This window comes from Staurois parvus, unplaced genomic scaffold (assembly GCF_062004578.1).
Source record: "Staurois parvus isolate SC_StPar_1 unplaced genomic scaffold, SC_StPar_1.0 ptg000021l, whole genome shotgun sequence".
NCBI lineage: Eukaryota > Metazoa > Chordata > Amphibia > Anura > Ranidae > Staurois > Staurois parvus.
In genome coordinates this window covers 6,345,539-6,368,833 of record NW_028317817.1, presented here as the reverse complement: position 1 = coordinate 6,368,833, position 23,295 = coordinate 6,345,539, and the positions used below count along the sequence as shown (strand labels likewise).

At 40.8% G+C, this 23,295-nt stretch overlaps 1 protein-coding gene across 2 annotated transcripts in view; it reads left to right on the top strand.

Moving 5' to 3' along the window:
- RBMS3 (RNA binding motif single stranded interacting protein 3) overlaps positions 1–23,295 on the top strand; it is a 751,114-nt gene that overhangs the window by 557,825 nt on the left and 169,994 nt on the right. For both annotated transcript variants that reach the window (XM_089690799.1, XM_089690800.1), the window contains exon 6: positions 13,718–13,797. In XM_089690799.1, the coding sequence (XP_089546925.1) occupies positions 13,718–13,797 (80 nt within the window). The remainder of the gene's footprint in view (positions 1–13,717; positions 13,798–23,295) is intronic.

The window sequence follows — 23,295 nt, the reverse complement described above, 5'->3', positions numbered from 1 at the left end:
TTGAAATGTTCGCTTGTACTGTTTCAGGGTTGAAGGCTTGGCCAGATAGTAAAGCATTAAAGGCATTAGTAAGTATGGGTATAAGGAGATGGGCGAATTTTTTATAGTAGGTGGCTGAGAAACCGTCCGGTCCCGGGCGTTTACGCAGTTTTAGGCTTTTAATAGCTTCCAGAGTTTCGGCTGGGGAGATGGGTTGCTCTAGTGTCGCTATTTGGCACTCTGAGAGTTTCGGGAAAGAAATGGAGGTTAGAAGGGTATCAGCTTGTGTGGAATCAAAAGGTGTGGAGGAAGAGTAAAGCTGTGACAGATGCTTATGGAAAGTCTGTAGTATGTGCTCAGGATTACTAGTGAGGTTACCAGAAGAGGTGCGTATCCGGATAGGTCTAGTGGGCTGGTCCAGCCTGCGAAGTGAGAGGGCCAGGAACGTATTGGGTTTGTTTGCCTTAGTATAATACTTGTGCCTAGACCTACGAAGTGAGAGTTCCGCTTGGTCCGTGAGAAAGAGATCTAACGTCAATCTAGATCGCTCTAGGGCCTCACGGTTGGCAGGTGAAGGGGTCGCCTGGAAGTCTTGATGAGAACGATCATAGGTCTGTTCCAGTGAGAAACGTTGTTGTCTTTTGGCTTTATTTAGGAAGGATGCTTTGCTAATGCAAAACCCTCGCAGTACCGGTTTATGTGCTTCCCATAACAGGAGAGGAGAAATATCAGGCGATTGGTTAAGAGAGAAATAGTCCTTGAGGGCGGCCTCGATTTCTAGACAGTGCGCTGGATTTGCAAGCAAGTTATCATTAATGATCCAAGAGAATTCTGCGGGGGATGGGGCTAATGAGGCCATGGACGTGAGTACGGCGCAATGGTCAGACCAAGGGATTGGAATTATTTCAGATGTCAGGAGCCGGGGAGAGGAGGCGGTGGTAATGAAAATATGATCTATCCTGGAGAATGACTGGTGGGGGTGAGAATAGAAAGTGTATTGGCGTTTAGCCGGGTTGAGTTCCCGCCACATATCTATCAACGAATGACGTTGTAGTATGGCTTGGAAGGTGTGTTTAGAGGTAGGGGCAGGGGAGGGATGAGGAGATTTGTCAAGAAAGGGATATATTACACTATTAGAGTCTCCGCTGACAAATAAAGTACCGCGCTTATGATGGTCTATAACTGAGAGTATGTGGGAGAGGAATGGTAAGGGATCCTGGTTTGGGGCATAGTATGCAACAATAGTGACATCCACATCTAGGAGTTGCCCTACTAGCAGAAGGTAACGACCCTCCGGGTCTTTGATTTCGGTGTGTAGCGTGAAAGGTGTTGTGCGATGAAAGGCTATCAGTACCCCCCTGCGTTTGGTGGTTGCAGAGGCTGTGTAGACCTGAGGATAACGGGGACCGAAAAATTTGGGGGTAGAGTAGGGGGTGTAGTGTGTTTCCTGTAGACAGACGACGTGAGCTTTAAGCGTAGCAAAGGTTCGGAAAGCCTTATTACGCTTCTGTGGGACATTAAGGCCCTGTACATTCAGGGTGAGGATAGTTAGCGAGCCCATGGTGAGAGTGCGTAGTGGCTTGAGTAGCGTGACATCACCAGCTGGGATGGAGCCTTACGATTACTGTGGGAGATGAGAGCATTGCGGAGTATGTTGCGCAAAGTCATGGAGTCATGTTGGGGGGAGGGAGGGGGGTTACGGTATGGGAAGGGTAACATGGAGAAAGGGGTGTAGGAGGCCAGTTAAGGCCTAAAAGGCGTGTTCCCAAGGACACCCTGAGTCAGGGTGAGCAAGGGAGCAATAGTAGCCCAAGTGTTATGAAATAGCCAATAACACAGGGGCTAGTGTGGAGTGAGCACGTACGTGGACCATAAGGATGACAGCTATATGGTAAATAAATGGTGGTGGGGTCCCGGTAGAAAAAACAAGCATAAAAAACAACCGAGGAAATCAGGATGCCCTAGGCTGAGACGGCTCCAGCAGCGCTGGTGCGACCCCTCGGGCGTGGAGGTACAACAGCGCACGCCGTCAACGCCCAGGCTCCCGAATGCAAACCAAAATAGGGCCCAGAGAGGGAAGGCCAGGATAATCTCCAGATTATGTGGCAACCAAAATCCAACAGGCAAAGGGAGAGATGGCATCAAGGGCACCAGCCGCATAAACAAGAGAGTACACCGCTAGGCGTGTAGAACAAAAAGAGAAAGCGTGGGACATATTTCAGTCCATAGTGTCTTGCGAGGGGAGGCCCGGTGACGAAAAACGCCCTCTTTTATGGAGGCTGAGTTGACCTTCAGATGCACGTGTGGGGCAAGACTTCCGTGGCGAACAGGATGTGGACCTCCGCTTAGCGCTCTCTAGAGGCGTCGCTGGGGAGAGAAGTTGTAGAATCCGCAAGGTATCTAGTAGGTCTTCAGGAGTCTTGCAGGTGTAATCCCGGGTTTGGTGGCGGAATCGCACTGCAAAGGGGAAGCTCCACCTATACGGTATGGCGTGTTGTTGAAGTACTTGTAGGTGGGGTTTCATAGCCCTTCGCTTGGAGATAGTTGTGGGGCATAAATCTTGGAACAATTGGTAATTATGTCCCTGGAATTGTAAAGATTCTGCGTTAAGGGCAGCTTGTAGAAGTTGCTCCTTAGTACGGAAAAAGTGGAGCTTGGCTATGATGTCACGTGGCGGGCCATCTGAGCGTCGTGGTGCTAACGCCCTGTGAACTCTATCCAATTCCAATCTTTCGAATGGGATAGCTGGGGCGAGCTCTTGGAACAGAGCTGTTATCGTTGATTGAACGTCGACGATGGTTTCTGGAAGGCCACGGATACGTAGGTTTGAACGCCTTGCTCGGTTCTCAAAATCCTCCAGTCGTGTCAGCAACGTTGCGTTTTCGTCACGCAATAGGTCAAGGTCTTCAGTATGTGTCTGAAGCGAAGCATCAAGACCGTCCACTCTCTGTTCTAGGTCCGCAGTGCGCTGTCCTAATTCACGGATTTCCCTAGATAGTGTGGCAGTGATGCGGTCCGAGGTTTGCTTCAAAGCTTTGTGTAGCATTTTTTCGAAGCATGATAGTAGGTCTAGGGGCGTGAGGTCAGGCGTCAGGGCTTGTGCAGGGACATCTCTTTCAGTGTCAGACTCACCCTCAGATGTGCAGGGATGGCTGGGCTGTGGATCTTGCAGGGCTGCGTATCTCCCTGCAGCTTGCTTGCCTCCATGAGCTGGGGTGGCGGCCATCTTTGTGGAGGCCTTCGCCAGGGCCTCCTTAATTGTTGTAGTTTTAGGGGGAACCTGGTGCCGGGGTGCCCCTTTAACCATTTTGCTGCTTGTCAATGAGGGGGGGCTGTTATTCATGTCTCAGCCCCCCTGTGCTCTCTGCAGCCTCAGAGATGTGTTGGCTTTCGTGGGCGGGCCTGTATGTTGCACACTATGGGGATGGAGTCCCCTGTCGGATTTCTCCGACTTGCTGCAGCTGATCCGCCGTTGAGCAGGGCGGATCAGACCCTGGAGAGGTTGCCTTGCAGGTCGAGTCCCCCTGGACTGGATTGCGGGCTGGGACCCGCTGCTTCCCGGCACTTTTATGGGCGGGCCTGCGGGTAACTCACTATGGGGACAGAGTCCCCTGTCGGATTTCTCCGACTTGCTGCATCTGATCCGCCATGGACCAGGGCGGATCAGACCTTGGGAGGGTTGCCGTGCCGAGCGGGTCCCCCTGGGCTGGGTTGCGGGCCGGGACCCGCTGCTTTTCAGCACTGTCACCCGACGGGGAGACGGAGCCTCTTCAGGACATGTCCGTCCCGCCGGCCGCGCATGCGCACTCCCAACCTTTGTATGTTTTAATAGAACAAAATCATGCTTTAATAGGTATCAAACATGATATTGTTTTTGTGTATATTCTTCTTATGAGATTTATTGTGTCCCATCTATCTTTAGGACATTATAGCATAGGCATGCCTGGTACCTAAATCATCATTGTTTTTGGCACACATATACTTTACTCTGCTAGGGTGGAGGAGGTTTTAAGCTGCTAGAGACTGTGACTCTTAAACTCTGGTGTGCTGACATTGGACATTCATGGTTGGTACCTACCTGGTTGTTATTTTCTTGTACCCTGATTATTATGTTTGGGTAGACACTTGTTATGAATGCAATTGTACCATACAAGAATTTATAGAATATGAATAGGTCTGGGCCCTGGAAGCAAAAAAAACCCCACCAGGCTAAGATTTGTATGTGCATAAATCTACAGGTGAAACTTGAAAAATTAGAATATTGTGCAAAAGTTCATTTATTTCAGTAATGCAACTTAAAAGGTGAAACTAATTAATGAGATAGACTCATTACATGCAAAGCAAGATAGGTCAAGCTGTGATTTGTCATAATTGTGATGATTATGGCTTACAGCTCATGAAAACCCCAAATCCACAATCTCAGAAAATTAGAATATTACATGCAATCAATAAAACAAGGATTGTACATAGAACAATATTGGACCTCTGAAAAGTATAAACATGCATATGTACTCAGTACTTGGTTTGGGCCCTTTTTGCAGCAATTACTGCCTCAATGCGGTGTGGCATGGAAGCTATCAGCCTGTGGCACTGCTGAGGTGTTATGGAAGACCAGGATGCTTCAATATAGGCCTTCAGCTCTTCTGCATTGTTCAGTCTCACGTCTCTCATCTTTCTCTTGGCAATGCCCCATAGATTCTCTATGGGGTTCAGGTCAGGCGAGTTTGCTGGCCAATCAAGCACAGTAATCTCACGGTCATTGAACTGGGTTTGGGTGCTTTTGGCAGTGTGGGCAGGTGCCAAGTCCTGCTGGAAAATGAAGTCAGCATCCCCATAAAGCTCATCTGTGGAAGGAAGCATGAAGTGCTCCAAAATCTCCTGGTAGATGGCTGCGTTCACCCTGGACTTAATGAAGCACAGTGGACCAACACCAGCAGATGACATGGCTTCCCAAATCAACATAGACTGTGGAAACTTCACACTGGACTTCAAGCATCTTGCAGTGTGTGCCTCTCCATTCTTCCTCCATACTCTGGGTCCTTGGTTTCCAAATGAGATGCAAAAGTTGCTCTCATCAGAAAAGAGGACTTTGGACCACTGAGCAACAGACCAGGTCTTTTTTTTTCTTTAGCCCAAGTAAGACACTTCTGACGTTGTTTGTTGTACAGGAGTGGCTTAACAAGAGGAATACGACATTTGAAGCCCATGTCCAGGATCCGTCTGTGTGTGGTGGCTCTTGATGCACTGACTCCAGCCTCAGTCCACTCCTTTTGAAAGTCCCCAACACTTTTGAATGGCCTTTTCCTGACAATCCCCTCCAGGCTGTGGTCATCCCTGCTGCTTGTGCACCTTTTTCTTCCACACTTTTCTCTTCCACATAACCTTCTATTAATGTGCTTTCATACAGCACTTTGGGAACATCCAACTTCTTTTGCAATTACCTTTTGAGGCTTTCCCTCCTTATGGAGGGTGTCAATGATGGTTTTCTGCACAACTGTCTTTCCCATGATTGTGATTCCTACTGAACCAGACTGAGAGACCATTTAAAGGCTCAGGAACCCTTTGCAGGTGTTATGGCTTAATTAGCTGATTAGAGTGGGACACTTTGAGCCTAGAATATTGCACCTTTTCACAATATTCTAATTTTCTGAGATTGTGGATTTGGGCTTTTCATCATCACAATTATGACAAATCATGGCTTGAACTATCTTGCTTTGCATGTAATGAGTCTATCTCATATATTAGTTTCACCTTTTAAGTTGCATTACTGAAATAAATGAACTTTTGCACGATATTCTAATTTTTTGAGTTTCACCTGTATTTCTGGAGCATTTTTTTATTTTACAATAGTTATAAGCAGGTCCTGGCCTAATGGAGGTTTATGAAACCCATTTATGACCAGAATACATTAGGGCCTGTTAAGGGCTCTGCTAGAGGTTTTATGACATTGCAATTTTATTTCAGGCTTAATTTCAAGTCCTTTGAGGCTTCTCAGACCTTGGCTAAGTACTTGATTTGCTTGATCTGATTGTTTGTAGTGTGGGTGAGTATATGAATTGTGTCAGCTCTCTGATTGGCCTACAGACACAATATTTAAATCAGATTGTTTTTTGCTGCCTTGTGAATTTTGGAGACACGAGGGTAGCATCTGGTTCTGTACAAATTCTGGTTCTCACTACTCAGTTTGGGGTTCATCAAACATTATTACCTCATCGTCACACTGCTTATTTCTGTATATGACAAATTTTATTTAAAGAGTAACTCCACTTTTCTTTAGAAAAAAAGCATTACTCTCTAGGTCATCTATGTACATTGCAAGGATTTTAGCAAACTTTGTTGCAGATTTCTACCTTTTCTTAATCTGAAGAAAAGCTGTGTGTCTGTGCCCATGTGCAAAGGGAAGGAAAATGAAACAGGTGTCATAGTTCTCAATCAGCTGCTGCAACTGCAGGGCTCTAATGGGGAAATTGGCAAGGTCTGAATCCCTTTAGAAGTGATTTCCCTTTGGGAGTATCTCACCAAAAATGACATTTTGTTACAGGGGATGCCAAAAATCTGACTTGTATTTTAGTTCACATGTCTGGGAAAATCAGTGAGCCAATTACACAATCAGGAAATAACAGTTCTGGGGGGTGTTCTGTACACCATTTGTGTACAGAATGTCTCCGAGTAGCCATATTGAACTGCATTTTACAGAAAATGACAGCACCGCAGATTGAAAAAAAAAAAAGGTAATTTTTAATATCATTAAATTACAATATGATGTTTTGCACAATTGTATATACTTTATTATTTTTTTTTATTTGCTATTATTTTCATATGAAAATGGAGTTACCCTTTAAGCATATGCAGAAAGGAGGTATGGTTTTACTCCCAGTAGAAACCACTGACACTGTCTTATCTCAGGGAAGACAACTAAAATTGGACAAGGTTTTTAACCTTCCCAATCACAGGTAAAATCCATCCAAAAAGATGTCAGTGATTGTGTCAGCACATCATAATAAAAAACAAGGCTATTCATTTTTAGTGGGCTAATCTTTTGAAGATTGCTAATTAATGCTAACTTTTAGGCACATAGAAACATGTGCTTTATCTGCAAAACACTCTAGAGTAACCAAGTACTAAATATAAAACACAGCTAAAGATTTAGAAATAAGCCTTGCTGGAAACCTTAAGTTGCTGTGTGCAACTAGATAAGATATTTGTAGCATCCCTAACATAAAGTCATAAGGCAGAACTAGCAATCATAGCTCCAATAAAGGAATGTCTTGCTGTGCTTGAAAGCGCTATGTTCAGAGCTGGAATGTACATTCAGGTCTAAATTAAGAAAAAAAATCTAACAGAAGGAAGCCAAGAACTTTTTTAATATACAGCTGCAATTGCTTGATATGGATGTTGATATTATTTGTATAGGAAAACTAACAGTGCCACCAACCTGGGGAAACAAATGGTCTTTCCAAATGTTTACCTAAAAACTAATAATGACTTTCAAATAGAATTATTAGAGTGGAACATCAGTCCAAAGTTTTTTTTTTCTAGTATCGGTTAGAGCTGGAAAGGGTTGTAACCTCTTTTGGGTTTTCATTGATGCTTGTGCCCTTACTAGATGAGATTTCTGCTAACTTTCAGACACAATAGAATGCAAGAGGAAATATTCTCAAAGTGAGGGAAATTCTACTTTTTGCAATGTCATTGGGATACATGTCCCTTTTGAGAGATTTCCTTTTTCTTTTCTGTTGGCAAATGTGGAAATTGAGATTTCCTTTTCACCTACTCTGAGTTCCATACAAACTTTAGTGAATGCTTTACGTGTTAACAAACAAAGACAATCTGAAATGGGTTCTAACATTTCTTCACTGTATTCAAACTAGAGAAAAAAGGTTTTGGATGAAGTTCTAACCTCATTTAAGAACTGCATTGAAAATACTAATTTGAAAGGCAGTAATATACTGTAAGATTACCATACTACGATAAACTGCAAACTGCTAATATACCTGAAAAGGAGTTTAAAGGACAAATAGCGGACCCTTATTTGGGTGCCTACCTACCTTTTCCTGACAGTAATGGCCTTCTCCAGTATTTACAGCTTCCTACCTAAAATCTTGGTGGGCATGGCTTGCACCTGTGCAGTAACTCCCTATATAGAGTTACAGTGTAGGCATGAGTAGTATGGAACAAAATTTCAATACAAAGTAAACGTCTGAAGAGGTTGCTACCATAGAAAGTTACAGTGTAGGCATAAGTAGTATGGAACAAAATTTCAATACAAAGTAAGTGTGTGTGTGTGTGTGTGTGTGTGTGTGTGTGTGTGTGTGTGTAGGGGGTGGGAGTTTGAGGCTTAAATTAGGTTAAGGGGCAGGGAGGTGGGTTTATTTATTTATTTATTTTTAAGAAATCATGAGCTTGACTTTTAAAGGAAATTTAATAAGAGAATATGGACGCTGCCATTGATGACCACCTTCTGAAAGTGCTTGCTGCCTTGCTTTCATACTGGGCCTAAGAAATGTTGAAGACATGTGGCCTTGTATGGTTCAGGAGGGATGGGGGGGCAAACACTCATCACCCCTTTCCTGAACAGCCAGGGATTAAAGGATAATTTCATTTTTGGAGTCATTTTACATGTTCTACCCATTTTTAGCCACTGCCCTATCCACACAACCCCCCCGTGAAAGCAGTAGAAGTTCCCTGTACTAGCTGTCAGTCTTTTGAATCAGTGTGGCTGTACGGGGCTCTGTCCACATTCATTCACAGAGTTATGTGAATGAATGAACTATAAGTACCAACATCCTTTGCAGATGTCAGCTTGTAGTTCTCATTGAACTACCACAGCGCTGTCAAGCATTGTGGTAGTTAATTCAGTCTTCCTGTCAGTGTTAAACTGTCTGAGGTACTGTAAAAGGTACGAGCACACAGATTAAACTAACAGATTGCTGGAGGCCTGCATGGCACCAACGATCTGTTAATTGCTGGGGCAATGATTTACAGGCTTCTAAAAAAAATAGTAAATGCACATTTTTTTTACCTGAAGAAAATGTGAATGTATTGTTTTTTTTCCAAAAAGTAAATCCTTTAAGGGTCTGGTATAGATTTTCTGTGAAACCTTAACCTTTTTACATATTTTGGGGGATCTTCTGGGCATTTTTTTCAGTCTTGCTGCAGGATGTGCTACAGCTAAAGTGACATTTACAAAGAAAAAAACTGACACTGTTTAAATTGCCAGCAAACAAAAATTAATGTTTGCATCTTAAAATAAACAGCACACAGACACCTTCAAAGGTCCCCCACAGATTAATTTTAAAATGCTTGCAAGAGGGGACAAGAAAGGGGTAATCTGCCTAATATTCAGTATTGAATGTACACACAGTGGGTTTGTACAAGTATAAGAGAGTACTTCTCATATTAGGCCCCTGCCAGCCAATCATTCTTTCCCCCTTGGTGGCTGCCTAGCAGTATGTTATATTATTTAAAAAATATACTATTTATACCTTTTTCTGAAGCCTTTAAGGCAGTCACATGACCTGCTAATCCTCTCCATCATTAGTCTTCAAAGTAATCTTAAGAACAGCACCTCTCTCTGCATGTATTACCATGATTGAAGGGCATCTTAGTAATGCCCACTAAGGGGGTGAGTCCATGACACCCTGCCTTAACAGTATGTCCTTAGTCTTCCTGGTTGAATGATGCTATTTGGCAAAATGCTGAGAACATCTTTTGGTGTAAAAAAAGTACTGGGGAGGGGAGCAGCTTGGATTGAAAGCAAGCATTGCAGTCTGAACTATTATTTTAATTAGCTAAGGGACGAAAATAAAATTAGTGAGGGACCAAATGGACCTTGAGTTAGGCTTTAAACCCCCTTTTGGTTACAAATTGCCGTAAACTCTACAGCAGAACATTTAAAACTATTTTCTGTTGAAAAATGTGTTTCTTTCCAAATATCAAAGTGAAAAGATCAGTATTATGAACAATATGTAATAGTCTACTTCTAGTACTCACCATTCTACCTGATAAATGTATAGTTTATAATTACTTATACTTTGTCCTAACTTCTTATTTTATAAAGTTTGCTACTTCACTGAAAATGAACTGATCAGAGTAGAGATAGTAGTGTACTGGTTGTACCTCTGGATTTTCAGATAAAATTAGTTCAGAGTCACCAGGAGAGTAATAGAAGAAATAAGGTCACTATTTTGAATCCAAAAAGTAAATGGACATTTTCTTTCCAGTATCCTTTTATGAGTAAAGGTGAATTTTGTACTTTTGGTTCACTGGTCTATTTCTTTTTTTCTGCCATCAAAGGACACATCTTATTGAGGTTTTTTTACTCTTGGCAGCTCCCATATTGTATTCTTTTCTGGGACAGCCTTTACTTGTTAAAATGCGCTCAGTGTATTGAAATGAAATTGTCACCACTGTTTGATGCAGCATAACACTGTTTGACACCAAGCGCCTGCAGCTACAAACAGAAGATCTTCATTCCATTTAGACTTTTGGAGACAGTCTCCAAAGAGTAGTTCAAGACAGTCACTTAGCGTATGATTTCAAAAAAGCAAAATGAAAAATTGCAGTGTGAAGTTTGTAAAAGACAGGCTAAATTTTTTTTGCAGATTGGTTCAGCAAAGTAATAAGAGAAAGGCAAACAAGAACATTGGTAAAATATTATTTGCACTTTTGTTTGTGATACTTTCCTGAAGGAGCTGAAGTTTTCTTGAGTTATTTCTTGACTCTGGTCCTATTTATCCCTTTCACCATTGCAGGTGTGGAATATATGCCTTCATATCTTTCTTTATATACTGCAAATGTACCCTCAGTACAGTATGCTTTGAGAGGTAGATAGCATGTGACATGTGGCCTGGTATTAACGGGACACAAAATTTACTATAAACTGCTGACTTCTGATTTTCGACCAGCATAGTCAAATATGAAACCAGTATTACAATGTGTACATTTTGAAAGTGCTGCTTTACCCAGTTCTCACTACCACAGTGATTTTGTTTGGACTGGTATTCCATTTCACTGACATGCACTCTTCTCCAGTGGGATATCATATAATGTATTGGCCACGGAGAACGTGAAATTATCTGGAATATTATGGCTTGACAGTGCAGGTTGTGGGTCCTATATTGTGAGCCCAATTAAAACAGCAATTTTAAATACCATATTTATGGATGGAATGCATCCCCCCTTATTTTTATATGCATTTCATTTATGTAGTAGTCTCATAATCAGGGTGGATTTAGGGTGGGTAGTATTAAACCTTCAGCATTTTTTAGCTTAACACATTGAGCACAATAAAGTAGACATTCCTCAGTAAACTATTTGTTAAAATGCTTACCCCAGCACTTACAGTTTGCAACTTTCAGTGATGCTATAGTTCAGGGAGACACAGCTCTAGTCACTGGATGCAAGCGTGGCTCCATAGGACCCTGTGAGAGAAAGGAGTAACCCTGAAACAGGAAACCTGGGGTAGCAGTCATGGCATCAGTCTAAACTAGAACATGGGCAAGAATAGAAAGATAAAAGCTACAGTACATACTCAATATGTGATTAAGTCAGCTGCTGAAAGGGCTTAAAAATTGAAGGTTTAATATTATGTTGAATACTGCTTTATGCTGCAAGATTAAAAAAGTTCCAATGGACCTCCCAGCTCTAAGCAAAATTTGCATTAAAAGAAAATGGGAAGAGAAAGGAGGAAGAGTGGGCACCTTTTGTATGCTAGCACTGCATTTTTTTTTCTTTTGGAACATGGCACAAATCAGGCAGTATCTATTCATTGAGGCCAATTTACTAAAGGAGTAGAAAATTTTCACTTTCCAGAGTTAACATTTACTTAACCACTTGCCATCCTGAGGATTTACCCCTCTTCCTGACCAGGCCATTTTTTGCATTACAGAGCTGCCTTACTTTAACTGACAATTGCACAGTCATGCAATGCTGCAACCAAATTAAATTTATGTACTTTTTTTCCCATGAATAAAGCTTTCTTTCGGTGGTATTTGATTGCCTGTGCGTTTCTTATTTTTTGCGCTATAAAAAAAAAGACCGTCAATTTTGAGAAAAAATACAATGTTTTTGACTTTTAAACTATTAAACATGTCCAGTAGAAAAAAATTTAAAAATCTAATTTCATCATAAATTTAGGCCAAAATGTATTCTGCTACATGACTTTGGTAAAACAAAAATCCCAATACCTGTAAATTAATTGGTTTATGTGAAAGTTATAGCGTTTGCAAATGGCGGCAGAGATACTGGAATTTAGGGTTTTTTTTTTAATTTTTACTAGTAATGATGGTGATCAACTACTTATAGTGGGACTTTGGCAGACATTCTGACACTGGAGGGAACTGACTTGGTGTCACTGACATCCCCAGTGACACCAATACAGTGATCAGTGCTAAAAAAAAACACTGACGCTGTACTAATGGCACAGGGCAGGAAGGGGTTAACATGAGTGGCGATCAAAGGGTTAACTTTGTGCTGAGAGTGTTTTACTAGGGGGCGGTGTGTGTGTGTTTCACTGTAATCACACTGCTCTGGATGGCTGTGCTGTGCACAGCCATATAGAGCAGTGTGCCTGAGCTGCCAGGAGGACTGTTAGTAAACAAAACAGTCCTCCTCCCCGTCGATGATCTTCAGAAAGTAATTACTGGCTGGAGCCTGGTGATTGACAGCCATGGCCCAGAATGTTGGCACGGGCAGGGCGAAGGCATGGCTCGTGCGTGCGCGACCCCTACTCGGAAATGCAAAATCACATATATATATGTGATTTTACACACCCGTGCCACCCTGTAGTACCCTGTGTTTCTGCAATAGGGCAGATGGGAAGTGGTTAATTTAGTGACTAGGGTGAAGCCACAAATACCCAAAACTGGAAAAAAGTGAAAATTCTCTACTCTTTTAGTATATGAACCTATTGATTTACCATTACATTACTGTTTATCTGTTTAGCATCATGCTTGCAGGCTTTAAAAAAATTATGGTATTCTGGGAGTAGTTCCACAACAAGGTCAATTTCTTGTGGTCAGCTTCAAAGGTAATGGTTAAAAGGAGAGTGAAACAGATATAGTTTTGTCACTGAATAGAAGAGGACACCATAATAAAGTATATAACTGGCTTGCTTTAGCCTCCAGGCAGAAATAGTGCATCGTGGGTGTGCTGCCCTTGTGCAGCTTGAGAAAACGTTGTTCTATTTGCTTCAAATGGAGTCTGCGGGAGCCAAGCCCTGGGCACACAGCAAGCACCCATCTACACAAAGCCTTAGCATAAAACAGAATAAAATAACTCACTCAAATAACAATTACCATTTTGTGCATCTCCACTGCACACATCTATACTCTTATATCTATAATAATATGTATTTTTAGAAAGCAATTTCTGTATTTTTATGCTTACTGTGAACCACTTAATATACTTATTTTTTTAAATGGTATGAAACAATTGAGTACTGTCCATGATACTTTTTTTTATATGACAAACAAAACACTACAGCTTTTCCTTACCCTTACTTTATTATACTGTTTTAGATAGATAGACAGATAGATAGACAGATAGATAGACAGATAGATAGAGAGATAGATAGAGAGATAGATAGATAGATAGATAGATAGATAGATAGATAGATAGATAGATAGATAGATAGATAGATAGATAGATAGATGAGTTTGATGTTAAACTATGGTACCACAAGAAAATATAGAGCTAATGAAAGCAATTGAATTAATTGTGTTTGTTTTAAATGCAGAATGGAGTCTACTGAAAAATGTGAAGTGGTAATACAACATTTCAATGGAAAGTATTTAAAAACACCTCCAGGTGTACCAGGTTAGTGTCAACCTTGACATTCTTAGATTAACACATCATATCCTTGCAATAGCTCTTAACATAAAAATGAAATGTATTTTTTTATGTTATGTACTGTATATATTAGTGTGTTATAGTGTTTTTATTATTACATGACTATTCCTCTATATATATTTTTATGTTTTCCAAATCCATTATTTTATAAATGTCTCTGTAAAACATTACTTAAAAGAAAAGTTCATAAATATCTCTCATTTACTCAGAATGGTTGTCTGAAGAATCACCCTGAAAAATCTAAACGTGATCAATGGTCACAACATGCACTTTCCTTTTATAACATTGACACTGAAATAACAATACAAACTATACTTATATTTCACAATTTAATATAAGCTTACTTGGAAAATCTCCTTTTGTACTGTGCGTGCTGCTGGCCATCTCTTTCCACAACTTTTTGGATTCCCTGCATTCTTTGCAGCTTCTCCTCTGCTGTTTACTTTCCATTTCTAAGGACTACATATCCCATGGTACCTTGTTGCCTGCAAGCTGTGATTTCTATACTGACTCCTCCTTCTGAAAATCCTCATTTCAGCACCTCTGTGAATTCTGTGACACAGCAGTGCCTACTCACAGGCATAATGAATGTATGTTACAAAAGTCAAGAAAGTAAATGAGTGGAGATGCTTCACAAAGTAAGTTTGCAAGCTTCAAGACCATTCTGATTTAGGGCTCATGTACACTGCAGCTGATAAACTCACGTTTAGGAGCTGTTCAGCATTTTTTTCAGCAGCCCCTGAGCTCACCCTAATGTTTTCCTATGTGTTCATGTACACATCTTCGTTTACAGTCATTTACAGGCATTTTAGTTTACAGTCTTTTTTTGAATGCAGAAAACTTGCGTTCAGCAGTCAATTTTATCAGCGTTTCAAACGCAAAATGCTTGTCAAATTCCTCATGAAGAACCCCTGCCAGGTGGCCTTAATGACTCACCCCACCAGACACCTTTGGCACCCTTGGAAACAAAAGAAATGTTAATGTGCAACTCACACCTAGTTAATTTCAACATATACTGCTGTCTCTGCTTCTACTCTCTGTATTTCTCTGAAACAGTCTGAAATAGTTAATAATTTACCACTTTTCAGTGCATTCTGGGCATTTGGGAGGTTTTCCTGTGCTTATCTTTAAAAAACGCTTCTAAATGCAAACGCACATAAACGTGCATAAACATGTTATACAAACGCAGCTAAACAGACGTTTTTTAACCTACGTTTTCCAGCAGTCAGTTTCCATTGTTCAGAAGTGTCCCGTGTACATGAAGCCTAATAGAGGAATGCTTGAAATAAATATAAAACAATGTGGAAACAAATATTTGATTTTAAATTTTACCATAGATGCACTTAAGTGGTCTCCATCTGCGTTGATACATTCCTCTCATGCCGCAACATACATATATAGTTACTTTGTTTAAAAAAAAGCTACACCTTTTATTACCTTTTATCAAAGCGGTTGTAAAGGGAGAAGATCTTTTACCTTAATGCATTCTCTACATTTATTTTTTTGTATTTATTTCAGGTACTTATATAGCGCCATCAATTGACACAGCACTTTACATAATCACATCAGTCCCTAACCCTCAAGGGGCATACAATCTAAGGTCCGCAACTTACATTCATACATACACATACTAGGGCGCTCTACATTAAGGTAAAAAAAAAAAACTTCTGCATTCAGCCGCCCCCCTTACCTGAACCCAATCTCAATCCAGGGCTGTGCCCAAGATCAGTGGTTCTCCCCTCTTTCTCTCTCCTCACTGTACAATCTCAATCCAGGGCTGTGCCCAAGATCAGTGGTTCTCCCCTCTTTCTCTCTCCTCACTGTACATGGAAGCAGCAGTGGGATCCATTGTGGGGAGTGAGCAGGGGGTTGGGCTTAGCCATGCTGTGTGTGTAAATGAACACACAGAGGCTAGCTTGGGAACCAGCCAGCAAGTCATGGGGGCACTTGGCAGGGGCAAGAAGCCATGAGCACTGGTGAGGAACCCAAGAAGAGGAGGGCTGCTCTGTGCAAAATCATTGCACAGAACAGGTATGTATGACATGGTTGTTATTTAAAAAAAAAATACCTTTACGGTCACTTTAAAACATTTTGATCCAGACAAGTGCATTTGTCTAGATTGAGATGATGTCATCAGTCTGCTGCAGATGTCAACAGTGTATCTTGGTCACCAGTCACAGGGTGAGAGGATGGAACATGGACTGATTTGTTTCAGACATTTGGAAATACAGCTCAGAACTGTAAAATCATCAAGATTTACATGAACATGCCATCTTTGAGCTAGCACCTCAGTCCAGAAGGTAGATGCTGTCCATAGATAACAACAAAACATGCATGAGCCATTCTTTGGGATAAAAAAGCAGATAAAAGCATTGTATAGGGTAGTACTGTAATCGCTGTGAGAGGTAACAAATACCTGTAAGTGTTACACTTGCACATAATTTAGCATGCATGCACTTAGAGTCGTGGACACATTTTTTATTACCCTTGCAGCTCTATGAAACAACTCTTTATTCCTACCGAAAATTGATTAAATTAAATGCAGCTGACTTCTGTATACCTGCATGCCTTTGCTATGTCAAAGAACAAAGTAAAGAAAGTGTGAAAACAGATACACTGCATGTTCTACAAAAATGTCTGGGACAGATTTGTGGGTACCCCTAAAAAAAGATTGGAAATAACTGGATTGAAGTAATATTTCAAACTGCTTTATGTATTCAGTACTACAAATTACTTCAAGTTTTCTAATTATTAAGTTAGCCTATTTAAATGGAGAAAATAAAAAGAAAATTTTAAACAAGTATGTCAATAGTAAAGACTTTAAGAATATCTTCAAGTAGCTAGATCTTCCTATAATGTGGAAAACAGCCCCCCGATTGAACAGAAGGATAAAGGTTGACAAATAACTGTGAAAAACTTCTAAAGAAATACAAAATGAGCTCCAATATCAAGTGTCTGATCGCACCATCCATTGCTTTTTGAACAATGGTGGGTTCAAAGGAAGAAGACCCAGGGCAAACAAAAACATAATAAACAGACTTCTTAGACTACTATTACTTAGACATTTACTAAAATGCATAAAACCACAATACTTCTGGGAGAGTGGACTTTGGAAAGATGAGACAAAACTTATCAGCCATATTAGCTTTTAAATAAATTTCAGCCAACCATATCAGATTAAAATAAAATAAATAACACCGTACCCACTGTGAGACATGAAGGTTATGTTTTGGGTCTGTTTTGCTGCATTTAGCACAGGGTTCCTTGAATGTGTGCAGAGTACAATGAAATCTCAAGACTTTCAAGGAGTTTGAGACCTAGACATACTGACCAGCAACAGAAAGCTCTGCTTCAGTCTCAAGTCATCGGTCATCCAACAGAATAATGATCACAAACAGCTAAAAGCTCCTAAGTATGGCTAAGAACAAAACAATTGAAGGAGCCCTGTTCTGAATCCTATCAGACATATAAAAAAGCTGACACAAGCAGTCTGGGAGGCACCTTTAAACTTCAAACCTGAGAGCAGTTTGCTCAATAAAAGTGAGACATACTATCTGTTGACAGGTGCAGAATTGTCTTCGAGAGCTAAAGAAATTTATCTGATTGCCTCTAAAGATTGTGCAACAAAATATTAAGGGAGCCATCATTTTTGCCTGGGCCATTTTCATTTGTTTTATCATTTAAAATGTTCTTTTTCAAAAGAAAAGTCTGATTTGTATTATATATGTAATAAACAGTTACAATATGGATGCTAATGACTTTTGTTACTTTTAAGTTGTGTATTTACACAGTAATTACCTTTAAACTGTGTGGATCAAATATAATATTCGTCTCTTATTTTGGGGGGCCAATCAAACATCAGTTTTAAGCTAATGAAATGTGTCAGTCTGCAGTAGTAAGCAGCATATTGAGACATCATTACTAGTTGATAGCAAGCTAGAGGTAATTTCCTGACCCAATTGTTTAGTAATGTATTGAATCTATATACTTAAAGAGACCCTGACCAATAATTGTAGCAGCAAATTCCCATATGTGCATGTATATTACTTATAAATATATTTTAAGCATGGCATTTACCTTCCTTGTGTAGACATCCAAACAGAAGATTACCGACATTATCGCGAGTTTATTGGATGCATAATTCAACTTTTTTATGACAACCCCCTAATGTTTAAGTCAAATTTACTGGCAGTTTTTTCAATAATCATGAAAAAGAAAATAGTTTTTCCTCATGGATTGTAATTATCTTTTTGTATTTCTGGTGAGGATTATTTTCGTATATCTTATTAAATTCTACCAGCTGCAGCTTATGTGAATGAATACAGTCATTTGCAGCTAAGTGCTCTGATCCAAAGTTACATAAAATCTTTAAAAAGTATTTCTGCTAAATCATTAGTATTTAGGAATATTTCATTTTAATGGGAATCAGAGTCTCTTGATTAGATTTTAGGAGTTTTCATTTTCCTCTAAGGAACAAAACATTGCATTACTATTCCTTCTTCAGAGCTATACCGCATGAATTTCCCTATTGTATTCAGATTAACATTAATTCCTCCTATTCATTTATGTCCATTTAGAGCTGACACATATAATACTTCACCAGTCCTGCTTTTGTTTCCAGTAGTAGCAATAAAGTTACATTGTTAGAAATGCAGAGGATGAATAGATACACTTGAATTCATGAGTTTGTAACTAAAGTCCTAATTTACTAATGAGTTTCAAACTGTCTTCACTCATACAAAAGCTTACATTACAATATCTATGATGCTCAGTTCTAGCCAAAATCACACATAAGAAAATGTTTTTACATTGTGTTACATAGTATACAGGTATAGTGATGTTCTAAGTACTATGCTGTATTCACAAACAATGCTGAAGTTACGAATAGTACATCATTTTATTGCATGTGAGCTAAAGAGTTTGCTACAAGCTGAAAGCAATGGCAATTGTAGTACATGGTGCTTAGCTCTACCTTTGTGGATGAACAGATGTTAAAGTCACCTGCAGTATGTGTCCATTCAAAAAGACAAATACACTTTTCATCTGAAAAAAGCCAGCCTTACATTGCCACCTAAGCAAATCTAACATAGAATCCCCCTACCCCTGAGAATACATATCTGTCCATGGTGGTGCAGCCTACTGTTCAGTTTATATCCTCCATTCAGGATTCTCCAGAGTTGGTTATGTTGGGTATGCAGCTTAACCCCTTTGCGCCTAAGGGAAAAACAAATCTTAATGCCTAAGCACAATTTTACAACTTTGACATGTGTTACCAAAACTGTACATATCATCACAGCTACTTTGTGCATCCAGGTGGATTATAACATGTTTTCTTCAGGACAAATTGGGCTTTCATTTGGTGGGAAATGGTAATGGATATCTCCTGATTTGTTTTTTTATTAGCAAAGGAAACCTGGCCCCAAATAGTGAAAAACAAATTTTTTTTTAAATTTAGCTGTATATTTCTTGCTACTACCATAACCTACCACCGAAGAACAACCCAAAATAATTTCTCCTGCTTTCGACAATCACAGTGATATCGCACATGTGTTTGTTGTTTGTACTCGTAGTATGGTCCAGAAACAATAGTGTGCCATTTTGCTTTTTTTTTTAATCCTGTCACTAAGTTGCACAGATACTAGTTTAAAAATGTAAGAAAAAAATCCTGACCCCCCACCCAAAAAAACTGACCTTGACCCTTGGCCCTGACCTTTGACCCTGACTTTGATCTTTGACCCTGACCTTGACCCAAACACTAACCCTGGCGCTAACCTTAATTTGGGGGGGGGGGGTTAATTGTTTTTGTTTATTTATTTTTTTTACACACACTTGTTTTTCCTTTTCTCTCTGAAAGGACAGAGAGAGATACAATGTATCTCTCTCCTCCATTCAGAGAGAGAAAACACGAGGGCAGGCTTCACAGTGACTGATCAATGTCAGAGTCTATCACAGCAATCAGGTGACCCGAAATCGGGTGTTCTAGGTCCTGATTGTTAGAACGGGACCCAGGGCATTCAGTGAGACTCTGGTCTCTGTGCTGGGAATGTGCCACGCGGCATGCTCCCAGCACAAATCCAGGTACGCAAAGTAGTGGCCCCAGTCCAGCAGGGCCTCACATTTGCACATGGTCAATGTGAAGGGGTTAAGCTTAAGTCTATGGAAAGTTACTGCACTAGGAAAGGGTGGGGGGAGGCTTAGCTACAGTTGTTAGGTCAAAAGTGTGGTTGTACTTCAAAGACATACTTAACGTGTATGTCAAGGCAAAATAAAGGGAAAAAAAATATGCAGTACATCTCTGCTATACATGCACATTTACCCATGTTTACCCCTTTAACCACCTTCCGCCCACCATATAGTACAATGACGGGCACAAGGTGGTTCTCTTGTTCTGATAGGACGTCATATGACATCCTTCCATTCTCACCACGCATGCGCGGCTCAGGGAGCGTGCAGCGAGGCGATCGCCGATGTGCTGTGTCCCTAGGACACCGCAGATCACGGAAAGAGCCGAAGATGTCGGCTCGGTCATGTGATCAGCTGTGTCCAATCACAGCTGATCACATGTAAACATGGAAATGCCGGTTATTGGTATTTCTCTCCTCTCGAGCTGTCACTCTGACAGCTCGAGAGGAGAGGAGAGCCAGTAATCGGCTTTCCGTGGAGGGGACATGTACACTGATCATCAGGGCACTGATGATCAGTGTGCCCTGATGATCAGTGTAGCCCCAGAAGTGCCACCTGTCAGTGTCCATCAGTGCCAGCAGTCAGTGCTCATCAGTGCCACGTGCCAGTGCCCATCAGTGCACATCAATGCCACATATCAGTGCATACCAGTGCACATCAATGACACATATCAGTGCCCATCTGAGCTGCCTTTGAATGTCACCCATCAGTGCCAGTCAGTGCAACCTATCAGTGTTAATCAGTGCCACCTACCAGTGCCAGTCAGTGTCACCTATCAGTGTGCTGCCTATCAGTGCCACATATCAGTGTCATGTATCAGTGCTGCCTTTCAGTGCCCATCAGTGATGCCTGTCAATGCCCATCAGTGCAACCTACCAGTGCCTCCTCATCAGTGCCCATCAGTGCCACCTATCAGTGTCCATCAGTGCAGCCTATCAGTGCCCATCACTACAGCCTCATTAGCGCACATCAGTGAAGGAGAAAAATCACTTATTTACAAAATTGTATAACAAAAACTAATAAAAAACATTTTTTTTCAAAATTTTCTGTGGTTTTTGGTTTGTTTAAGAAAAAATAAAAATCCCAGAGGTGATTAAATACCACCAAAAGAAATCTCTATCTGTCTCAAAAAAAATGATAAAAATTTCATATGGGTACAGTGTTGCATGACCGCGCAATTCTCATTCAAAGTGCAACAGCGCTGAAAGCTGGAAATTGGCCTGGGCAGGAAGGGGGTATAAGTGCCCTGTAGGCTAGTGGTTAAAGACCCTGCATGTGCAGAAAAATACATTTTGATGTTCCAGAAATTCAGTCAGTTCTTAAATTCTGTTGTGGGCTAACAACACACAGTATTTTTGTGAACTGAGCATTGTCAACCCTTCCCAGTTTTCATTTGCCAAACTATGTAGACTCACATACTCAGCCATCTCTACAAAATAAAGGTTCATTTTGAAGTCCCAATATAAGCAATGGGAGAACAATAAGGGATTGGCTGGCATGCAGGGTCTCTCAAAATGTACCTCTTTAAATAAAAAAAAACTACAAGACCTGAGGGCAGTAACTGTTAGGGACAGTTTTTAGTCCTGACTCTACAGCTGAATTAAACGTTGGAACTCGTTGGGGCTCGTTAAGGCCATCAATAAGACCTGCAGGCATTATTAGGGCTGAGAAGTAACTGATAGGTAATGGCTTAGTCTCTAATGGTGGTAACAAGTAGTGGCTACAAGGACCTCTCACCGGACCCAGAGACACAGCAGCAGTGATCCCTCCAGTCAGGTATCCACTCACTTTGGGTTGTCTGTGGTGACTCTGGTAGATGGTCCGTCCACTAGATCTGGTCACAGTCTGTAACCTCTGGTTGTCTCTCACACGACAGTGGGCTTCCAGTAACACAAGCCTTTTCTCTTTTAAATGGAACTCCTTGACATGGTCCTGTCACACTCAGCTCTAGTCACACTCTAAGGAGAATCCACATCTGACACAGGCTCTTTTTCTGTTAAAATCGAGCTCCTCAGCACAGTCCCATCACATCCCTCTGTTCCACTCTGAGAATAATCCTTTTTCCAGAAACATCTGATTCTCCCCTCCTTAGTGCTGATTGGTCCATTGCTTTTGCTAAGAGAGAAGGGTGAAAGAGTCCACACATAGTACTGCCTTGTGGTTAAACTCTGAATTGCTGTCGAGATGGGAGTGGGTGGCAAGAGATGTGGCTACAGTTCTTAATAGAAAGGTGGGAAAGATCAAGAAATTAGGATAATAAGACAAGAATGTGCAGGCCACAAAATATCTCACAAATGCTAAACATTGGATAAACAAGCAGTATATTATGTCTTGAACTTGAACCTGAGTTGCTTCAACCTTGCATAAATTGTGCTTGTATTTCAAAGCCAACATGTACAGTATGTTATTGTGGAATTCAGCCACTTGTTTTTACAGTGGAACAGAAAAAATGTTTGATACATGTGTGGAACACTCATATTTATTTGAAAGAACACTAGCTTTTGTAACAAGAATATTTTTACAGTGAAGCAACACATAACTGGCCAACAGTATTTAAAGACATTGGGGGAGATTTACTAAAGCTGGTTCTCTCAAAATCTGGTGCACCTGAGCATGGTAGCCAATCAGCTACTAACCTCAGCTTGTTGAATTAAGCTTTGGCAATACAACCTGGAAGTTGATTGGTTTCTATGCAGAAGTGAACCTGCTTTTGCGCTCTCTAGCTTTAGTAAATAAACCCCATTGTGTCAGAATCTTATAAACGCTCCTCTTCCATGACAGCTGCTGGTCTCATTCCAGCATCCTGGTTTTGAATATGATGCACTCTTCCTGTCTGCCTGTCCACCTGCAAGGTGATTTATGTACCCAGTCTCTGGGTGGAAACCAAACCTGATTCAAGCCAACCAAGCCTTCAGTCTCATGCTTGTGATATTGTGTTTAGCCACTTGCCTATTGGGCACTTTTACCCCCTTCCTGCCCAGACCAATTTTCAGCTTTCAGTGCTCTCATACTTTGAATGACAATTGCATGGTCATGCAACACTGCACCCAAACCCATACCCATTTGTATATTTTTTGAGACAGATAGAGCTATTTTTTGGTGGTATTTGATCACCACTGGGGTTTTTTATTTTTTTCTAAACAAACAAAAAAAGACCAAAAATTTTGGGAAAAAAAGTTTTTCTTAGTTTCTGTTATAAAGTTTTGTAAATAAGTAATTGTTCTCCTTCACTGATGGGCACTGATAGGCTGCACTGATGAGGAGTCACTTATGGACACTGAT